The 19,472-nt window shown below is 46.6% G+C and overlaps 1 protein-coding gene across 1 annotated transcript in view; it reads right to left on the bottom strand.

Annotated features, from left to right (window-relative positions):
- Positions 1–19,472, bottom strand: part of ATXN7L1 (ataxin 7 like 1) — a 250,202-nt gene that overhangs the window by 4,592 nt on the left and 226,138 nt on the right. Inside the window, exons 8-11 of the mRNA XM_012812466.1 lie at positions 14,093–14,285; positions 9,512–9,633; positions 4,295–5,252; positions 1,725–1,799 (exon numbers count right to left, since the gene is read on the bottom strand). Coding sequence (XP_012667920.1) covers positions 1,725–1,799; positions 4,295–5,252; positions 9,512–9,633; positions 14,093–14,285 — 1,348 coding nt within the window. The remainder of the gene's footprint in view (positions 1–1,724; positions 1,800–4,294; positions 5,253–9,511; positions 9,634–14,092; positions 14,286–19,472) is intronic.

Raw genomic sequence — 19,472 nt, 5'->3', positions numbered from 1 at the left:
GACTCGCTTGAGCCCAGGAGCTGGAGGTTGCTGTGAGCTGTGATGCCACGGCACTCTACCCAGGGGGACAGCTTGAGGCTCTGTCTCAAAAAAAAAAAAAATCTATTATTCATCTTCTCCTACATAACTTATAGAAGACCTAGAAAATTATCTAGGGAAGAACAGTGTTGGGATAAAAATAAGAGGCTTTGGAGACAGAGAATTGGGGTTCAAGTTACTCACTTCTTGGTGCAGCCATGTTTATCTATAGATGAGTATAGTCATCTTGTTTCTCACAGGGCTGTTAAAAGCTTCAAATGTACATAAAAGACCCAACAGTGGCAGCTATTGTGATTATTCTTTCTAAGGCTGGCTGCCAGCATTCTGGGCTCCCCACAAGTGTACCTGGAATTTGGGCACATGCACACCATTTTTGGTGAGGATGCTCAGCAACCTCTGCATGAGACCCCATAACCAGAGGTGGTGTGCCCAAATGTGCCTCCCTCACCACCCCAGTACAGGTGATGGGTGGCAGGTGTGCGGGCCATAGAGACTCAAAATGGGCAGAACACCCTTCTTGACCTGGGGATACAAAAACTATTTCCCCACACTCTTTAGACAAACTCTACCCAGGATTTGTGGCAAAATCCTAAAGAACAAAACACAAACACATATTCAGTGTCTGCAAAACATATGGCACATCTGAGACGACAGTTGTGTATATGAAGGGCTGTCCAGAAAGTATCCAGCCACGCAATATGAAATAGTATTACCAATGGCTGGATACTTTCTGGACAACTCTCTCACACATGTACAGTAGAACTTCTAGAGTTGGCCACCTCCCTACATTGACCATCTTGAGTTGACGTAATTTTCACAGACTGGACATGCACGTGTATGCAACAGCACAGGAGGCCTAGTTCCTTATGTTGACCATCTCTGTTATGTCGACCAGTTTGTTACGGTCCCTTGAGTGGTCAACTTACAGAAGTTCTTTCTACTGTGTATCTCCAATCATGTATAACCCCATCTTCTGACTGTGTTGTTTTCCCCAGACATGTATGCACACATTCTACTGAGAAAATCATCCACTGCTGACTCTCACATCTCAAGTTTTTGAAAACTGCTAAGCCTATCTTGAACATTCCCAACATGAAACCACGTCCTGAATGGGAGCTACACCTCACCAGCAGTGCTAGAGGAGCAGTTAAACGCATCAGGTTATTTGATTCCCCTCCTCGATGAGTACTTGTGTGCTGTTTTCCCCACCGATTCTGGTGAGGACTCACTGATTGATGCATACCAAGGGCCTTTAATAGACATCATCTCACCTGCTTTTCACAATAGCCTTAGGAGGTAGGCATCAATGTTGAAAAATGTGAGACTCAGAGAAGAAATCTGCCTAAGATTCTATGGCTGGTCATAATAATAGCTAACACTGGATTAGCTATTATTTTTCTTGTTTGTTATGTGCCAGGCATTTTTCAGAGGCTTTATATAAATAAACCAATCCTTTGAATAGCCGTATGAAGAGGAGCCATTATAATCCCCACTTTATAGATGGAGAAAATGGAAGCACAGAGAAATTAAGTAACTTGCCCAAGGGCACACAGCTAACCAAAAGGCCTAGGTTTGGAAGGCAGGTAAGCACAGATGAGATTTGAACCTGGGTCCAAGCCAAGGCCCACTCTTTCTGCCCTGCTGATGAGCCTATGTGTTTTTGCCCCCGCCACCCGGTAACTTACCTGTCGGCTGTGTCCTGGGCTGGATATGCTTGAAGGACTGGATTGTGACAAAGCTAGGCTGCTATTTTTCCCAACCTGAAAGACACCAGTGAAGCCCCACTAAGACAAATGGGCCAGCCCAGGAAAGGCCCACGGACGCCACAGGTTGCTAGGGGAGAGAGGGGGGAGCACAGTATTGCCTCATTCCCTCACATCAGTTAGGAACTGGTGTTTCCATCTTAAATGGCAGAGAAAAAGAAAAAGAGAATGTTTCAGAGAGTGCCTCAACAATGCCCCTCTCCTTCCCAGAGGAAAAGTGGAATGGTGGGGAACTCTTAATTTTAATTTTGCTCCCGGGAGGACCGGCTGCAAGTTTCAGGGGTGAGGAAGAAGGCTTCTGGTTAGAATTCTTGCCCCTCCTGGGAGCACAGCACTTAGAAGAGGCCTGGCTTTTCCACCAGTGGCCACAGGGCCACCTGTAAACGGTCATCCACCTCCAACCTTCAGTTCCAGACCCACCTTGTTTCTAGCCCACATTCCCTCCAACCAGCTGCTGATAAAACACCTGGGCTTTTTGCTGAGTCAGTTTTCCTGGCTGGGAGACATATTCTGCTGTTCTCCAGAAAAAAACAGAACGGTGCTTTAAGAGGAGGGGCTGGCCTGAGCCAGGGCATGTGGGTGTGGCTGCTGTGCTCCTCCCCTTCCTCTGTGACCTGGGCATATGGCGGGTTGGGTCCTTGTTTCTTTTAATACTTCTGTGGCAACTTCTGATACAATACGCCTATCAGATACAATACAAAGTTGTACCCAAGGCACAGCTTTATCTTGGATTTCTCAACCTTGTGCTTTGCCTTTCTCCAACAATTGGATATCACTGATGGTGACCCTGGACAGAACCTTAATGTCCTGGTGACAAGCACCAAGGTATTCCCTGCATTGGACCACACAGAGGCAACCATTACATGCCTCAGGCTATCGGATGCCCCTCCTGGACGAGCAGAGCACTCGTCCGCTCTTTTCACCACCAGTTCCCACTCATTCATCATGTTTGCTGAGTATTTCATGTGGTCACCTGACCAACATTTGCTCCACACAGAGGCACTCCGTTAACAGCACGGAGCCAACTCCAGAATCAAAAGACCAACAGCCCTACTATTTACTTGTGCATTTACTTTGGGCACCCTCCTGTGCCTTGGTGTACTCCTCTGTAAAGTGGGAGTAATAGTAGATAACTGTAAAACGAGTGCTTGGAACAGAGCCCAGCACATCCGTCTTAGCTGCTAGAACTTCACCTCCAATGAGTGAGGTATCACAGACTCACTGCCCAAGGTGTGGCCTGTCAACAGCGCAGCGGCCTCTGCCGCCTGGAAGGCCTCAACCCACCCAGGCCTGCTGACTCAGAACCTGCACTTTTACAAGACGTCCAGAAGACCTGTGTGCACATTCACTGATCCCTGGCCCCCATGCCCCGGAAGTGGGGAGCCAGATGGCACCCCAGGCCTCGGGCTGCAGCCTGTCTGGCCCTTGAATCCCAAACTTTCTGTTTCTCATGTGTTTACTTGCAATTTGTGAATCCCCCTCAGGATGTGCTCTTTGTGAGGTTATAGCAAGTCTCATAAATGGTGACACAAAACATTCAAAGATCTTTTTAACGACTGCCTCCCATCTCTGCAAAGTCCTCATCCCTAGACACAGCTGGCTTGGGGTCTGGCCCACCTCTTGCTACTGCTGTGAAGCTCAGGCTGTCGCAGTCTGTACACACTGTCCTTGCAGGGGGACGACCCGTCTCTGCTCTGCAGAGATCCCCGGGTCAGGCCCTCCCTGCTCCTGCTCCCTGTCTGTGCCCATGTGGCCTCAGAGTCTGAGCTCCAGACTTCCCAGCCTGAGGAGGAAGCCCAGACTCAGGGATGGGCACAGAGGTTGAGGGAAGGAAATGTGTATTCCCCTCGGAACGTGCTACATTTTCTCAGCTTCCCGATGACAAACACTATATGCACATTGGCACCGGACATTTCCTTGCCAGTCTGTGGGAGGTGCATGTTTAGGAAGGAAGGAGTTATGTTAGGAGGAGGTAGAGACTGAGGCAGCCTGATACTCTGAGCCAGGACACACAGGCCACCACTAGCTCGTAGGACCCTGGGTTACTATCAACCTGCTTGGGCCTTATGCTCTTCCTGAGGGGATTCCCACAGATCAGATCAAACTTCTTAGCAATAGAACTCTTTAATGACCTTGGAACCCCGAAATATAAAATAGACGGACGTGAAGTGGGGTACTCAGAATCTCTCTGTGCCTCAGTTTACTCATCTCTAGAGTGGTGATAACAATTTTACCAACTGCACTGCAGTGTTGTGAGAATGAAATGAGGTAATATTTGTAAAGTGCTTAGAACAGTGCCTAGCACGGAGTGAGAGTTGGATTATTGGTTAAGTAAACTGCTCTCAGAGCAGAGGGTGAAAACTGCCTTTCGGGAAGGCCAAGAAAGGAGTCACGCTTGTGTCACCTGTCTAAGCCACCCGGCTAAGCAGGGGCGCTGCCCAGCTCCCCCTGCCCCCCAGAGCTGGTGAAGGCAGTGCCAGGAGGTCCCTTACCTGCCGAGAGGAGGTGCTGTTAACGGGATCGGGCACCGGTGCAAGAAGGCTGGGCGGGTTCTTTTTGTGAACGCTATTCATACCAGGCATTTTAGTGATTTTACAGGCTTTGCTACTAGAACTCGAGTTCTTACGCTTTTTTCCTTCTGATTTGTCAAAAGAGAGGGGCAGAGAAGACACGGCATTGTGTGAGGCCAGAGAGAGGTCCCCTGCGTGGAGCGCAAGGGAGGGCACAGAGAGGGGACAGGAGTCACTGCTGCCTCCCACCGCGCCCACCTGTCTCACTATGTCCGCGGGGCCGCCGGGCAGCGAGGTCCGTCCTGAGGGCTCCAGTTTGGCACTGAGTGGGCTCACCCCATTGTTTGAGTTGTGCACGGACAGATTGTTATAGGGAAGGGCCGCCTGATAGGAGTTCAAAGCAGAACTGGCGTTCAAAACACAGTTCTTTTTGTGGGGCCCTGACAGTGGAGACGAGAGGGATGTCTGCAAGGATAAGGAGGAGGAGGAGGAAGTGGAGGAGGAAGTCGAAGACTGTGGCTTCCTCTTTTTGTTACTTGGAGACTCGTCGCTACGGGCAGACAGGTCTTTGACTTTTGAGGATTTGCTGGTTTTGGTTTTGGATGGCTTGTGGGATGGGGAAGGGATGACGGCTGGTATCGGGGACACGGCAGATGGGGCCTTGAAGGTTGAGTCCATGATGCTGAGGGTTGCGGCCACATGAGGGAAAGCTGTGGTGTGGGGCATGAGGGCGCTTGGGTCCGGCGATGTCACAAAAGCTGCGTTTGAGAGCATGGCTGATGTCATTATGTAAGAAGAGGTGAGTCTCGAGCTGATGGGAGCTGAAGGAAGATACACAGCACTGGGGTTGCTGAAAGGCTGCAAAACGGATGCTGGAACAGGGGTGGTGATGTGGGCTGCTGGCGAGGGCAGGGGGCTATCTGCCGCAGGAGGGATCTTCCTAAACATGAGAGAAGAGTGAGAGAGAAACAGTGAGACGTCGGGTCGGCGTTGCTTGGGAGGCTCGATGAAGTTTGAGCATCAGGGCTACAGAGAATACCCTGGCGGAACCAGACTATGGAGAATGAAGCCTTGGAGGATGGCAAAATCTGAAGGATGGCCCTTCCTCATGGTGCCCCCATTGCAACATCCGGCAACTTAAATGGACTCACTCTCAGGCTCTCAGATGCTTTTCTCCATGCTTGGCTATCAGAGAATGGCTGATTTTGGTTCATGAATAAAACGTAAATGTTATTTAGTATATAAATTTCCCCAGCAGTTTTCTCCCCTCTCAATTTTCTCCTCTCTCTTTCTCTCTTTTTGGTAGCAATGAGACGCAATGGTCATTTCACATGTAGGTCCTGGTTTGAAGTAAGAAATGTGAGGACAGGGCTTTCCTACCTGGGTCTGTGGGCGGGAGCATCCCCCTGCGCCCCCTGCAGCCTCTGCCCACAGACTCTTGGGGTGTCCCCATCTGGGCTGGAAGCAGTCTGCATCCCCCTGCATTTGCTGTCTAACCTCTGGTGTACTCTGCAGAGAGCCCCATTCCCTGTTTGCCTGTGGATGCTGGCTCCTGGCAGCCCGGCTGTGGAGGGGCAAGGGCTCAGGAAATGGAAATGATGTCAAGTTGCCTTTACTCAGAACTGAGTTTTTCCTATTCACCCCACCCTACCTTAGCTCTGGAGGCTACCCTTCAGCAGGTATTTCTATTCCTGTGTTAGGAAAAGATAAAAGAGTGGAGAGATTCTCCTGGGTCCAGAGAAGGGGACCAGGAATTTCTAGTTTGTTCTGAAGATAAATGCAGTATATGGGTGGAAGAAGAACATACGGATGGGAGCGGGGAAACCCACTGTTTTATTCTTCGGTCTTCTTGGAGCCTGGGGGGTGCCTTAGAGCAAACTCCCTGGAGCCAGGGCCAGCCAGGCAGTGGCTGCTCCTGGAACCTCCCTGCTTGCTGTCTTCTGACTTGTGTTGGAAATGGCTCCCACGTCCAGTGACAGCCTTGGTCAACACTGCTGCTACTCTGGGGACTGGGATGAGGCACAGTGGCCACGGGGTCACTGTTTGCTCCTGATTTTGCAGGGGGGTGCTGATGTTAGGAGCTAAGTGGATGATTTGGGGCTGGTCCTTTTCTATTTTTCACTTTGCCCTCCCTCCCACCCCCCGCCCGCCCTGTCCCTGTTGCCTGGGAGAATAATTTTCAATGTAGCTGGGCATCCCCAGGATTTAGGAACTAGCTTCCCTCCTCTGAAAGCTGCAGGTGAGCTTTGTGCCCCTGTAGGCCTCACAGCATCCCTCCTCTTGCTCGGAGGCTGCCTCCCAGCTGTAGCGCCAGGACCAGGTGTCAGGAAACTCTGGAAAGAGGCCCAGCTGGGAAGTGAACACCTCTCCTAGCCTTCCTCTCTCTGAAGATTCTGTTTCCAGCCTGCACTCTGGTGGAGCCTGTGGCTTCCATCTTTAGGGTAGAATCCAGAGGAATCCTTCACTATAGAAGCACAGTGTCCTTGAAAATGTCAGACTGAGAAGATCAAATGTAAGAGAAAAATGCTGCTGAACCCACAGCAGCCACGATGGTGTTTGTGAGTTTACTTTCTCTCAAGCCTAAAACGGCAGAAGAACCTGTCAGCACTAAACAAGCCGCTCCACAAATACTTGTTGCAATGAACGAATGAGTGAATGAATGGATGGATGGATGGGCAGGTGGATGGGCGAGCGGGTGAATTCTCAGCAGCAACATAATTGTACTGTAGGGACTAGGCATGCTGGGCAAGGACTCCCGTGTTACCAACTGGAAAGGTCCTCACAACTGTCTGGCACTGCACAGCCCCTTCTTAACGGGGCTGGGGGACATCTCTCAGCCTGCGAGGCCTCAGCAAACTTTCCTGCTGTCTTTGTTGCCTTGCTGTGGCACTACAGGCATCCCACTCAATCTTTCCTTGACTCAAGATCCTTCCCAGCTGAAGTATAGATAGAAATACATGGGGGCAGAGGTTTGGCAGTTACTGGGAATAAAACGTTATTTACAAATACCAGATGGCTCCTTTAGAAAGGATCCCAATCAATGATTTTGGATCCACTTTTAATGTCCCAATTTATAACTTTTCCCATTAAGTGTATAAATCCATGCTTCGACTTCTGCTGACCAGCAGAGGTGAAGTCCTGAATCTTACCTGGTGATGCTTTCTGTCCCTTTCTTTCCTGTCCCCACTGATCTTGAGTGCAAAGGGGGGCTGAGGAAGGGGAGCTGGGGCAGGGGAGAGGCAGGGTGAGGGGCATGTGGTGACTCACTGTCCCGGGAGTCCCTCCCACCAGGCCAAAAGTATTCTCCTAGGTGCTGAGTGGAGGTGGATTTCAGCTCTGTTGTGCCGTGCCCCGCTTTAGCTTTGCACTGACCTAGGGATGTCCCATACAAAAGCCCATAGATGCGAATAAATTACTGACAGTGCCCATCCTCCCCTGCCAGGTGGCATGGAGGACCAGATGCTGACCTGGCTGAAAGAGAATACTGTGTTGGCGTCTCCTGATGCAGAGTTAAATGCTTGTTAAAGAAAAAAGAGTCTTGACCGTTCCTTTTCTTCCTAATGTCTTCCACGCCCCCATCGGCTGCCATCCCTCCAGGTTCGGGCCCGTCGGGGCCTGGGGTTTGGGCAGCGAGGTTGGGAGGGCAGCGGGGTGCTACGCTCTCCAGAGTTGACACCCAGGCAGCCCCAATGTTGCTCAGTGACAGCAGATTGGTTAGGCAAGTCCTGAACAGGGGGGAGGGACCTGATGCCCTGTGGCTCGGGCTTCTGTGCCTGAGGAGGAAAGGAACATGGAGCTTGAGCGGACAGGACACCAGGGAGTGAAATACAGATCAACACATTCCTTCCGCGTGTCCGGGATTTACACTTCCATAAAACAGGAGAGCAAAGAGCTGCAAGAATCACAGGGCTGGCTGCCATCTTGGGGAACAAGCGCAGAAGGATAAATCACCAAATCTCTGAGATCATGGTAACCCCACATGCAGCGCCAAATCGTTGCTGTTTGGAATGGGCACAAGTAGACAGATAGCAAGGGTGCCCTCAGACACACTGGGCAGTCACTCAAATGGGAAGAAATGATAAGCTTCTCTTGTGGCCCTTTCCTACCTTCTAATTACTGTTAAACTTTAGTCCTAAGTCTGCCATGAGAGCTCAATGCAGACACAAATGGGGCTCACTAAGTTCAGGTCCGGAAGCTCTTTAGGCTTTTAGAAAAGGGCTGAGGCGTCATAGCTGCCTGGGAGAGGGGCAAATTTTGAATTCTGTGCTCTTCATTTCTGAGCCTCTTCTGGGCTTCAGTGGGCAGAGGAGGTTGGTGGTGGGTGGGGGGGGTCTCAGCTGTTAGCCATCCTGGACTCTCTGGGCCTAGACTTACGCGATCCATGACTAGACAGACCGCGATATCATGAGCACTCACCTTTGTAGGGAGTGGGATGGGTATACCAAGTGAGGTGGCCTTTCATTATCAAGTGGCCAAAATGGTAGTGCCTTATGTGTGAGGTTTGAGAGAGAGTCTGGGCCTGTGATTCCTTCCCAGTAGCGGTCTACCAAATCAAGGTTTCCCCTCTTTTCATGAATCCCCCATATAGATGCAACCACACTGGGAAGTGTTGGAGAATAAAGGGACTGGAGAGAAATGAGACATAAGTTGGAATTCAGGGTAGAAAAGAGTACAAGTGAAGGGGAGGAAGGCGTCCTAGGGAGATGGGAAGGGCCAAAGACAAACTTAACCAACTTCACAGCATTGCTCAGGATCTGCCCTGTTGGCAAATGGTCATATGTTTTCACAGGACTGTGGACAACTAGAAATCGGTCCATAACCATTATGAAATTTTTAGTATTATTATTGTAGCATTAATATCGCAAGCATATTCTTAATATCCCTTAGATGCTCTTAGTAGTAATAAAAAGGCTTTTTAACACTAAATAAACAAGATCTTATCTAATACCCTTTTCATTTAGTTTAGAAGATTCCCAACACAAACATGACCTCCAAAGACAAAGCATACGACAACATACGTGTTTCTAAAAAATTTCAACACACCATTAAGAGCTGCCTTTTAAGAATTAATCAAGAATCCTGATTTCAGAATCACTTTGTTCTGTGAAAAGCCAACCACTGACATTTACTTAGAAAGTTAGGGTTCAGACCATTGTGGGACAGCTCTAATCTTTTACTGCACAAAAACTGCTCACTTACTTCCACATCTGTGAATTCAAGTGTTTTTCTACCATGGAGTTTATCGCGAATCGAAAACGATCCCATCTTCTATCAAACACATAGTACCCTCGTCCCATGAGGCGACTGCCGAATGAGCAAAACTGTGAGGGGAAACAAAATATTAATTTTGATTACAGGTTAATAAGCTAATATAAACTATATGGAGAAAAATAACATTTGCATAAAAACACACAGGGGCACAATTTTACTCAAAATAAAAAAGCAAATAATACCGAAGCCAAAAATACGTCTGTAATGCTGTAGTTTGAGCTCTAGATTTTCCGCAGAACCACACATTTTTACTCAACCATAGCTACATTCAATTTTCTATGCACTGAGGGGGCTACATTCTCCACTCCAGGGACTGAACAGGCATTTTAGGTTAAGAAACAAACAGAGACAACCAGCAGCTGGGTGATTTTTCATCACCATCTGTTCATCACATCATCCATCTTCTCAAGGAACCTGGAGGTTCCTTGCTTCTCATCGCAGGAATGGAAATTGGTTGTTCTGGTGTCCCGGGTCACACTTTTCCTATCCAATGTCAACAAAGCCACTTCGTTTCCAGCCAGGTTAAGAGCCTTCCTTTCCCAGTCCTGACCTCCTCTCTGCCTCCCTCCAGCCCTTGCAGGCCGCCAAGCTTTCACTCATGCTGTTCCCGCCACCTGCTGTCACTTTCCCTCTTCTCTTTGTCAATCCAAATCCTCCCCTCTCTCCGTGCCCTAATCACGACGCTGATTTCCAATGGCCCTCATCTGATTAATCTTCCCACTGTGAATTTCCACAGCACACCTACTGCATATTTTATTACATTTTGCCTGTGACTTACTACATGACTGTCTTATATTTTTTATGTGTGTGTGTATGTCTCTATATATGTATATAGATGTAAAATGCCTATGTACCTGCCTCAGCTACCAAGGTGCTCTCTTCTCCCTCCTCTTTAGTATGAGAATAGTAGGGATTTGGGCTAATGAATGGATTGGGGAGACAAGGTCAGATAAAATGTTTAAAACATACCACCACAGCTAGGCATGTGGCTCACGCCTGTAATCCTAGCACTTTGGGAGGCTGAGGTGGGTGGATTCCTTGAGCTCAGGAGTTCGAGACCAGAGTGAGCAATGGGTAAGACTGTCTCTAATAAAAATAGGGAAACTACCCAGGCACTGTGGCAGGTGCCTGTAGGCCCAGCCACTTGGGAGGTTGAGGCAAGAGGATTAATTGAGCCCAAGGGTTTAAGGTTGCTGTGAGCTATGATGTCATGGTCCTCTACCTAGGGTGACAGAGTGAAACTCTGTCTTAAAAAAGATCAAAAACATGGCTGGCGCCTGTGGCTCAAAGGAGTAGGGTGCCAGCTCCATATGCCGGAGGTGATGGGTTCACACTCAGCCCCTGCCAAAAACTACAGAAAAAAAAAAATCAAAAAACAAAACACAAAAAACCAAACATACCACATTTAAAATATATGGCTAAGCTAAGTGTGGTGGCTCATGCCTATAATCCCAGCTACTTGGGAGGCTGAGGCAGGAGGATGACCCCAGGAGTTTGAAATTGCTGTGAACTATGATGATGCTGCTGCATTCTAGCCTAGGCAACAGAGAAGAGAGAGACTAACACCCCCCCGCCCCCAAACCATAACAGAAATAACAAAAAATATATATATGGCTGAAATATATGCATTCAGTTGTTTAATAAATACCATTTGATTATGATATTAGGATAATCGGAAAGCCAGGAGACAGAATTGCAAGTGGCCTCTGACAAGGTGACATTTGGCTGGTCTAGAGCTCAGGCGAGTCTGCAAATGACTCTATAAGTCAAAAGCAGCTTTCTTCCCTTCCTCCAGGCCTCCCAGCAGCTCCCTGGCCTCCATCCCAGACACAGGCTGGACTGGCACTCATTCCACAAACCTGTCCTGGAACCAGCCTTTGGAATAGTTCTCAGGAAGAAAGGCAAGACCTTCCCTTTGTTCTGTTTCGGCTTGTCTTGGGGGTTCTACAATAAAATCTGGCTGCCCATCAAACCTGGTAGCACTGATGAAAAACACTTTCCATATTAAGTGCTTACTGACCGAGCAAGAAAACATAAAGGGAGCTCTCCAACGTGGAAGCTGGTCCCCAGCAGCCTGTGGGAGCTCTTCCAGGTCCACACATCACTTCTTCCTTCATCCCAATTGCTAAAGACAGCACCGAGCAAGCATTCGTTACAAAAAATGATTTCAAGTACTAGTTGGCCACAAGAGAAAGGACAAAGGACAGAAACAAAACCATGGCCTTTCCATTTAAATCAGCAGAACACTGAGGGAGCCCAGACGTGCCACGTCCTGAGCTCATCTAGTCCACTGTAGTCTGGCAGCTTGTCATCTAGACAAGTGTCTGATGTATGAGTCTGGCCTTCTGGTAGAGCCTTGTATCTCTTTCAGACTCAGGAGCGGGAGACACTGCTTCATCTTTGCTACCTATGTACTAGTTCCCTATCAATGCAAGGCAAGACCGCCCCAACAGCCTCCTGTTCCCGGCTGGCATTGGATGCACTCAGCAGAGCTATAGACCCTCACTGTGCTGGTCACTGTGGCCCTCTTGGTTGCCTACAGCCATCCACTACTACCTCTCCCTGTCTTTTCTTTGCTAACAGAACCACACTTTTGTCCTGTTATCTGACATGGAAGAGTAACCAAGGAAGGTAGGTCCCCTTCCAGAACCTGGTTTCACCCTGTGTCACTGCAATCCCTTCATCATGTGCCATGGATCAACCTAGGAGTGGGCATGTGACCCATTTCTGGGGCACATAAAGAGAAGTCCGCTGGGGGTTTCACAGAAAGACTTTCTTTCCTAACGTAAGACAGACAGCATCTGGGAAGATGGCCCCGCTTCTGTTTATCCCTTTGCATCCCATATAGAAATGCCAACGGGTGAGGATGTGAAACCAGAGCTGTGGCAGATGTGTTGGAACTGTGTGTGAAAGGCGAAGAGAGTTGTAGAGATTGTCCCTCAGCTCCACGACATCGTAGAGAAGCTGACCAAAGCTTTGAAGCACCTACCTGTAAACTTTTTTTTCCCTGTGAGACGATTAAATGACCTTAGTGCTCATGTCATGTGAACTGAGTTTTCTATTCCTGGCAGTCAAAGGCATTTTTAGTCATCCGTGACTGTCTCTATGCTAACCAACAGGTGAAGTCTCAGGCTGTAGACAGCATCATCCCCGGACACAGGAAGTAAATCCGGCCTTCACTCACCACACAGATGGAAGGGAAGAGGGACTTACTCTATCTCGACACAGGACTGATTTCACTCACACTGTCCCTGAGATAGTCAAAGCTGATCCTGCAGGGCTCAGACTGGCACCAGAGTACACCATTGTGGGGTTTCCATGTTCCAAGCCCCCTGCATTTGGCTCTGTGAGGGCAGCATTAGCTATTCCCTTCTCAAGGGCTCAGACGGAAATGTAAGCAAGCCTTTAGCGGATTCCCCCGATTTCCTACCTCGATTTCTTTCTTTCTTTTTTTTAGACAGAGTCTTGCTCTGTTGCCCAGCTACAGTGCCGTGGCATGATCACAGCTCACAGCAACCTCAAACTCTTGGGCTCAAGTGATCTTCTTGCCTCAGCCTCCCAGGTAGCTGGGACGATAGGCGCTCACCACGACACTTGAAAAATAGAAAAAATAGTTTTTCTATTTTTAGTAGAAATGAGGTCTTGCTCTTGCTCATGCTAATCTTGAACTCCTGAATTCAAGTGATCCACCTGCCTCCCAAAGTGCGAGGATTACAGGCATGAGCCACCATGCCTGGCCTCCACCTCAATTTCAGTAACCTCAATTGTCAAAGTGGACTCATTCAAGAGACTGGAAAGAAAGTGCTCTTTTTGTTAATCAGCGATCATGCTGCTCTAAAATGCTTCCTCTTCCTTCCCTCAACACACTCACACAGCGTTCTGGTGCCAGACAGCCAAACTTACCAGGCATAATAAAACTCAGAACCACCAGGGAGAACACCAGCAAGAGCTGGATGCTCTACGGCAGGGGTCCTCAAACTTTTTAAACAGGGGGCCAGTTCACTGTCCCTCAGACTGCTGGAGGGCCAGACTGCGGGCTCCGGGACGAGTAGGCTGCTAAGCAGGACAGGCAGCGGCGGCAAAAACACCCAGTGGGCCAGATAAATGTCCTAGGTAGGCTGGATGTGGCCTGTGGGCCGTAGTTTGAGGACACCTGCTCTACAGTTTCCAGAGCTGCTGAACCAGGCTAACTCAGACATCACAGGCTCCATTTTAGATGGCCAAGGCCACAAGTTCAGCTCCCAAGGGCACTTACAGAAATAACTGTCTCATGCATTCTTGCATCAAGGTGGACCACAAATACTCAGGGTTGTTATCAGCCAGGAGCCCTTTCCTTTCCTTTTGTGATGTCCAGGGGTATTTCTAAGGCAATCATTTGACCTCAGGGTAAGCCTTTTCGTCAAACACTGTACTGGTGGCCTTTCCTCAGGCAGGTGCGCCTCTGGCACTGTCACCTCAGAGCCCGCAAAGCACAGGGGAAGAGCACGTGGGTGGGAACAAGAGGCCTACCGCAAGAGGTCTGGGGTGGTGTGTGGAGAACTGACAGTCTAGCTTCTCGGGTTCGTCGGCTCCGTCCATCTCCCCTTCATCACTGGACAGTCGGCTGGCGAGGTCAGCTCCAACTGGGGGGAAAGGGGGCTCTGGAGTGTAGCCACTGTGATTCGAAGATGTGCTGCTGCTTATGCTGTTTGCAGATGATGGTCTGAGAGTAAGAGGGGAAGAACAAATGGAATGAACTTTTCTGAGGTAACAAGATCCACCCAGGTTAACTGTGCTCAGAAAACAGTGTAATTAGCCCTGCCAATACATCAGGGAGGGTGAGCTGATGGCAATTTTGCACAAGGGAAAAATTTAAGGCTGAAAGCTTAGCAGTGACCAGCTCTCTGCAGTGACCAGGTGAAGTCAGACTGGCTGGCTGTCCCTGGGGCAGATGACGGGAATGAGGGAAAAGTCCATTGGTGTGGGTGAGCTCACGAATGCAGGAATGTGACAGAGTTAATTAAACCTAATACCTGTCTTCTGGGAATTCAGTTACAACTATTTATCCATTTGCATATAAGTCATTTGCACCTGCCACGTTTCCCTTTGAAAGTGGAACCTGATGGGAAGATCAACCAGCTAACAAGATCAGAGTAATCACCAAAACATCAGTAATGAAGAAACACAGTCCTGTGCACATGTTCTTCACTGCTGAACTATGACTTTATGAACTTGCTACCACACTGGCATGAAGAAAAGTTTTGTCTTGATGATGGGCCAGTAATGCCCTTACCCACAGCCATGCCTGTTTCTTTTTTCTTTTTTTCCTTTCTTTAAGACATAGGGTTGGCCTTGCTTTGTTGCCCAGGCTGGAGTACAGCAGCATACCCACGGCTAACTGTGACCTTGAACTCCTAGGCTTAAGTGATCCTCCTATCTCAGCTGCCAAAGAGTTGGGATTATAGGTGTGCATCATCACACTTGGCTAGTATTTTTCTTGAGGGGGCGGAGGTTTAGAGAAGGGGTCTTGCTATGTTGCCCAGGCTGTTCTTGAATGCCCAGCCTCAAATGATCCTTCTACCTCAGCCTCCCAAAGTGCTGGAATCACCAGCATGAGTCACTGAACCCAGGCTGTGCCTGTTTCTTAATATTGAGTCATATGTAGTTTAACTGTATCTTCTGAGGATGAGTATTTCAATTTAATTTTGGCTCATAATAGGTGTGCAAGAGATATTTTTCTCAATGAAGGAACAAAAGAATTCCATGTGTATATATACAATAGTTGTCATCTCTGTTGTGGCTAACATTACAAAAAAGCAATGTCACAATAAGAGGTAGCACCATGTGTTTCCTAAGCAGTAAGAAACAAAATGAGGCCAAAGCAAAAATATCCACGTTTGTTAGTGGAAAAGTTAGGAGGGGGACAGTCAACAGTTAACTGTAACTAGTTTATACTATTTCTTCATTTTCCTCAGATGACTGGCCAAGGAGAGGTGGCAAAGATGGGGGGAAAAAAAAGTTGGGGGGAATAAAAATGATGATTAAAAAAAATTGTTCTGCTGCTTTCTGCTTTGAAAGCTGCCCCTTCAGGGCACACGAAGCAGCACTGTTGATTTGCCACCCTTCTCTCTCTTTTTCACCCTCAGTTGTTTTTTTCATTCTTTCTTGCTTTGAAATCTTTTCAGTTCTCAAATACCTGAATTCATATCAGATTCCAAAAGCAAGCCACTTAAAAATAAAACCACAAAGGTGGAAACAACTCAAAACATCCATCACCAGATGAAGGGATACACAAAATGTGGTATATCCATACAAGGCATTATTATTCGAGCCTTAATAAGGAATGTAGTTCTGCTACAACATGGTGACCCTCGAAGGCATTGTGCTAAATGAAAGCAGCTAGACACAGAGGATGAAGACTGGATGGTTCTACTTCTAGGAGGTACCTGGACAGAAATTAGCAAAGTGGTTATCAGGAGCACGAGAGAGGGAGGAATGGGGAGTTCGTATTTAGTGGGTATAATTCCAACCGGAGATGATGAACAAGTTCCGGAGACAGAAGGTGGTGACAGTGGCACAACTTTGTGAATGAATTTAATGCCACAAAACTGTACTTAAAAATGATTAAAATGGTGGATTTAATCATTTTTATATTTCCACAATTATACAACCATATCTTATTTCACAACAGAAACAAAACAAAACAAGGGCAGAGGTGGTTTTTCAGGATCATTACAAGAATCTATCAGGACGACAAGTCTTTCTTATAAGATGCCATTCATTCTGCATGTTAAAAATCCAAGGAACACCTGTCCCTCAGGTATTCCTTAATATCGACTCTTCTCTAGCAAGAGGGGCAAGAACACTAATGTTTGCTTATAGGGGAAGACCCACATACTAAAACAATTTAGATGATGCTGAAACACACAGAGAAAGAAAACAGTGCTCATAATTCTGCCACCCAAGATCAACTGCTATTAGCATTTTGATTTATATCCTTCCAGACTTCTTTACTGTGCATACACATGCATATGCATTTTAAAGCAAGAATTGGATCACACTGTACAGACTATTTTGAGACATGCTTTTTAAAAAAGCTAGTGATGTTTTAGAAATCTTTCCATGTATAGAACTATATCATTTTTAATATTCCCCAGTTATCCATAATATGGATATACTGTGTTTTACTTAACTCTTCTTCTATTGATGAACATTTGTTTCCAAACTTTCAGACAGGCTCTTTATGAAGCCCTTGCCCATCATAATAGGACTTCTCTCTCCCGCGGGAGATGAAAGAGAGCCGGATTTTGCTAAGTGTGAAAACAGTATTATAGCTATATAGGAAATGATCTTTACTTTTTAAAGATGCATCTGGAAGTCCTTAGAGGTGAAATGCCATGGTATCTGCAATTTACTTCAAAATATCTCATCAAAACACATAGATGAAGCAAATGTAATTATAAAATATTAATATAACAACTGTCAAATTGGGTATATGGGTGTTTAATATGCTACTCTCTTTACTTTTCTGTACATGGGAAAAATTTCATAACAAATACAAAACAAAAAAAATAAAAGAAGTAAAAACAGTAAAGACATAAAAGAAGAAAAGAGAGTACAGGCATATGTAAGAAAGTCGCTAAAGAACTGCCTTGGTGCTTTTTAGTATTTTAATTTTGTCCAGCTTACTGATGTATATTATTCTTTATAATTATTATTATATTTTATTACTATTATTGAGGTATATTATACTCTAAAAATATATAAATAAATTGCATATACAATAGAAACTCTAAAGCTGACCACCTCCCTACAGGGACCACCTCCTTAGGTTGTCCTAATTTTCACAGACTGGACATGCACCACATGTACGTATCAGTGTAGTAGGCCTACATCTTTATGTTGACCACTTCCATATGTTGACCAGTTTGTTACAGTCCTTTGGGTGGTCAACTTATAGATGTTCTACACAACATTTAAGGTATACAAGTGATGATATGATACATGTAAATACCTGAATCGCAAAATAATAACTGGGAATCAAGTTAGTTACCATGTCCATACCTCATATAGTTATTTTTATTTTTATGGTGAGAATACTTTTTTTTTTTAAGAGATAGGGCCTTGCTATGTTGTCTAGGCTAGTTTTGAACTCCTGGTCTTCAGTGATACTACTGCCTTGGCCATCCAAAGTGCTGGAATTACAGCACTACAGTGCAGGTGAACTCTGCACCTGTCTGTTTTTCTAGTTCTTTCTTTTTTTTTTTTGGGACAGAGTCTTACTATGTTGCCCTCAGTAGAGTGCTGTGGCATCACAGCTTACAGCAACCTCAAACTCTTGGCTTAAGCGATTCTCTTGCCTCAGCCTTCCAACTAGCTGGGACTATAGGCACCTGCCACAACACCTAGCTATTTTTTTGTTGTTGTTGCAGTTGTCATTGTTGTTTTAGCTGGACAGAGCCGGGTTCAAATCCACCAGTTCTGGTGTATGTGGCCAGCGCCCTACCTACTCAATGTGGGCGCCACCCTGAATTCAACTTTTTTAGATACCACATATAATTATATGGCATTTGTCTTTTTCTGTATGATTTATTTCACTTAGCATAATTCCTGCAAGGTTTGCCTATGTTATTGAAAATGCAGGATTTCCATTTTTTATGTTTGAGTAATGTTCCTCTGTGCATATTACTACATTTTCTTATCCACTCATTTCTTTTTTTTTGAGACGGAGCCTCAAGCTGTCCCCCTGGGTAGAGTGCCATGGCATCACAGCTCACAGCAACCTCCAACTCCTGGGCTCAAGCAAGTCTCCTGCCTCCGCCTCCCAAGTAGCTGGGACTACAGGTGCCCGCCACAACGCCCGGCCATTTTTTGGTTGCAGCCATCATTGTTGTTTGGCGGGCCCGGGCTGGGGATTTGAACCCGCCACCTTAGGTGTATGTAGTTGACACCTTAGCCGCTGAGCCTATCCACTCATTTCTCAGTGAACACTTGTGTTCCCACATCTGGGCTACAGTGAATAATGCTGTAATGAATACGGGAGTGTGAAAAACTTTATATAGAGTAGATGGATCACACACATTTAGCTTTTGTCCCTTTCAAAACCCTACTAAAATGACAGAAAAGGGATAAAAAAGTATTAGATCTAAACAACAAAGAGATTAGCAGAGATACATTGGTAGTTATGGAGATGACTTTCCAACGTCCTTAAACCCCTAAACCAGTAATAGCAATTTCTTTCATCTTGCTTGCTAATGATTGGTTTAGAAAAGGGCAGGAGAAATAAAAGAAAATTTACTATTTTTTGTGGGTGGAGAGGTCTTGGAAAGATTTTTCTCACCTCAAAAAAGAGATCTAAGGTGGGGATATCGACAAAGGGGGAGACCATGCTGGAGTGGGGGCAGGACGAGTAGGGGAGACCTGTATACCTTCTGCTCAGATCTTGCTTTAAAACATAACATTTATTAAGAAAAAAAGAACAAGAGAGGCAAAATGGGAGAGGTGGTCCCCAACTTCATATGGACCTTATAATACATGGCTGTGCCTAGAATTGCTACAGGACTTTAAGGATGAAGCCAAAAGCCCAAAGAGGGAAAATGAGAGAAGGGCAGAGAAGGTGCGCCAATGCCAGAGCTTGGGAACTGGTGCTCCTTCATCTCTGGACATCATGTTACATGCAGTAACAAAATTCCTAATTATGTATGTGTGCATAGTCTATATACTCTGCTATTTATTTATTTATTTATTTTTATTTTTATTTTTTGAGACCGAGATTCACTATGTCCCCCTTGGTAGAGTCCGTGGCTTCCCAGCTCATAGCAACCTCAAACTCTCGGGCTCAAGCGATTCTCTTGCCTCAGCCTCCCAAGTATGTGGGACTACAGGTGCCCACCACAATGCCTGGCTATTT

Source organism: Otolemur garnettii, unplaced genomic scaffold (assembly GCF_000181295.1).
Source record: "Otolemur garnettii isolate 467f Iridium unplaced genomic scaffold, OtoGar3 scaffold00005, whole genome shotgun sequence".
Classification (NCBI taxonomy): Eukaryota; Metazoa; Chordata; class Mammalia; order Primates; family Galagidae; genus Otolemur; species Otolemur garnettii.
The sequence above is the reverse complement of the archived record's forward strand: the minus strand, read 5'-3'. Positions and strand labels throughout refer to the sequence as shown.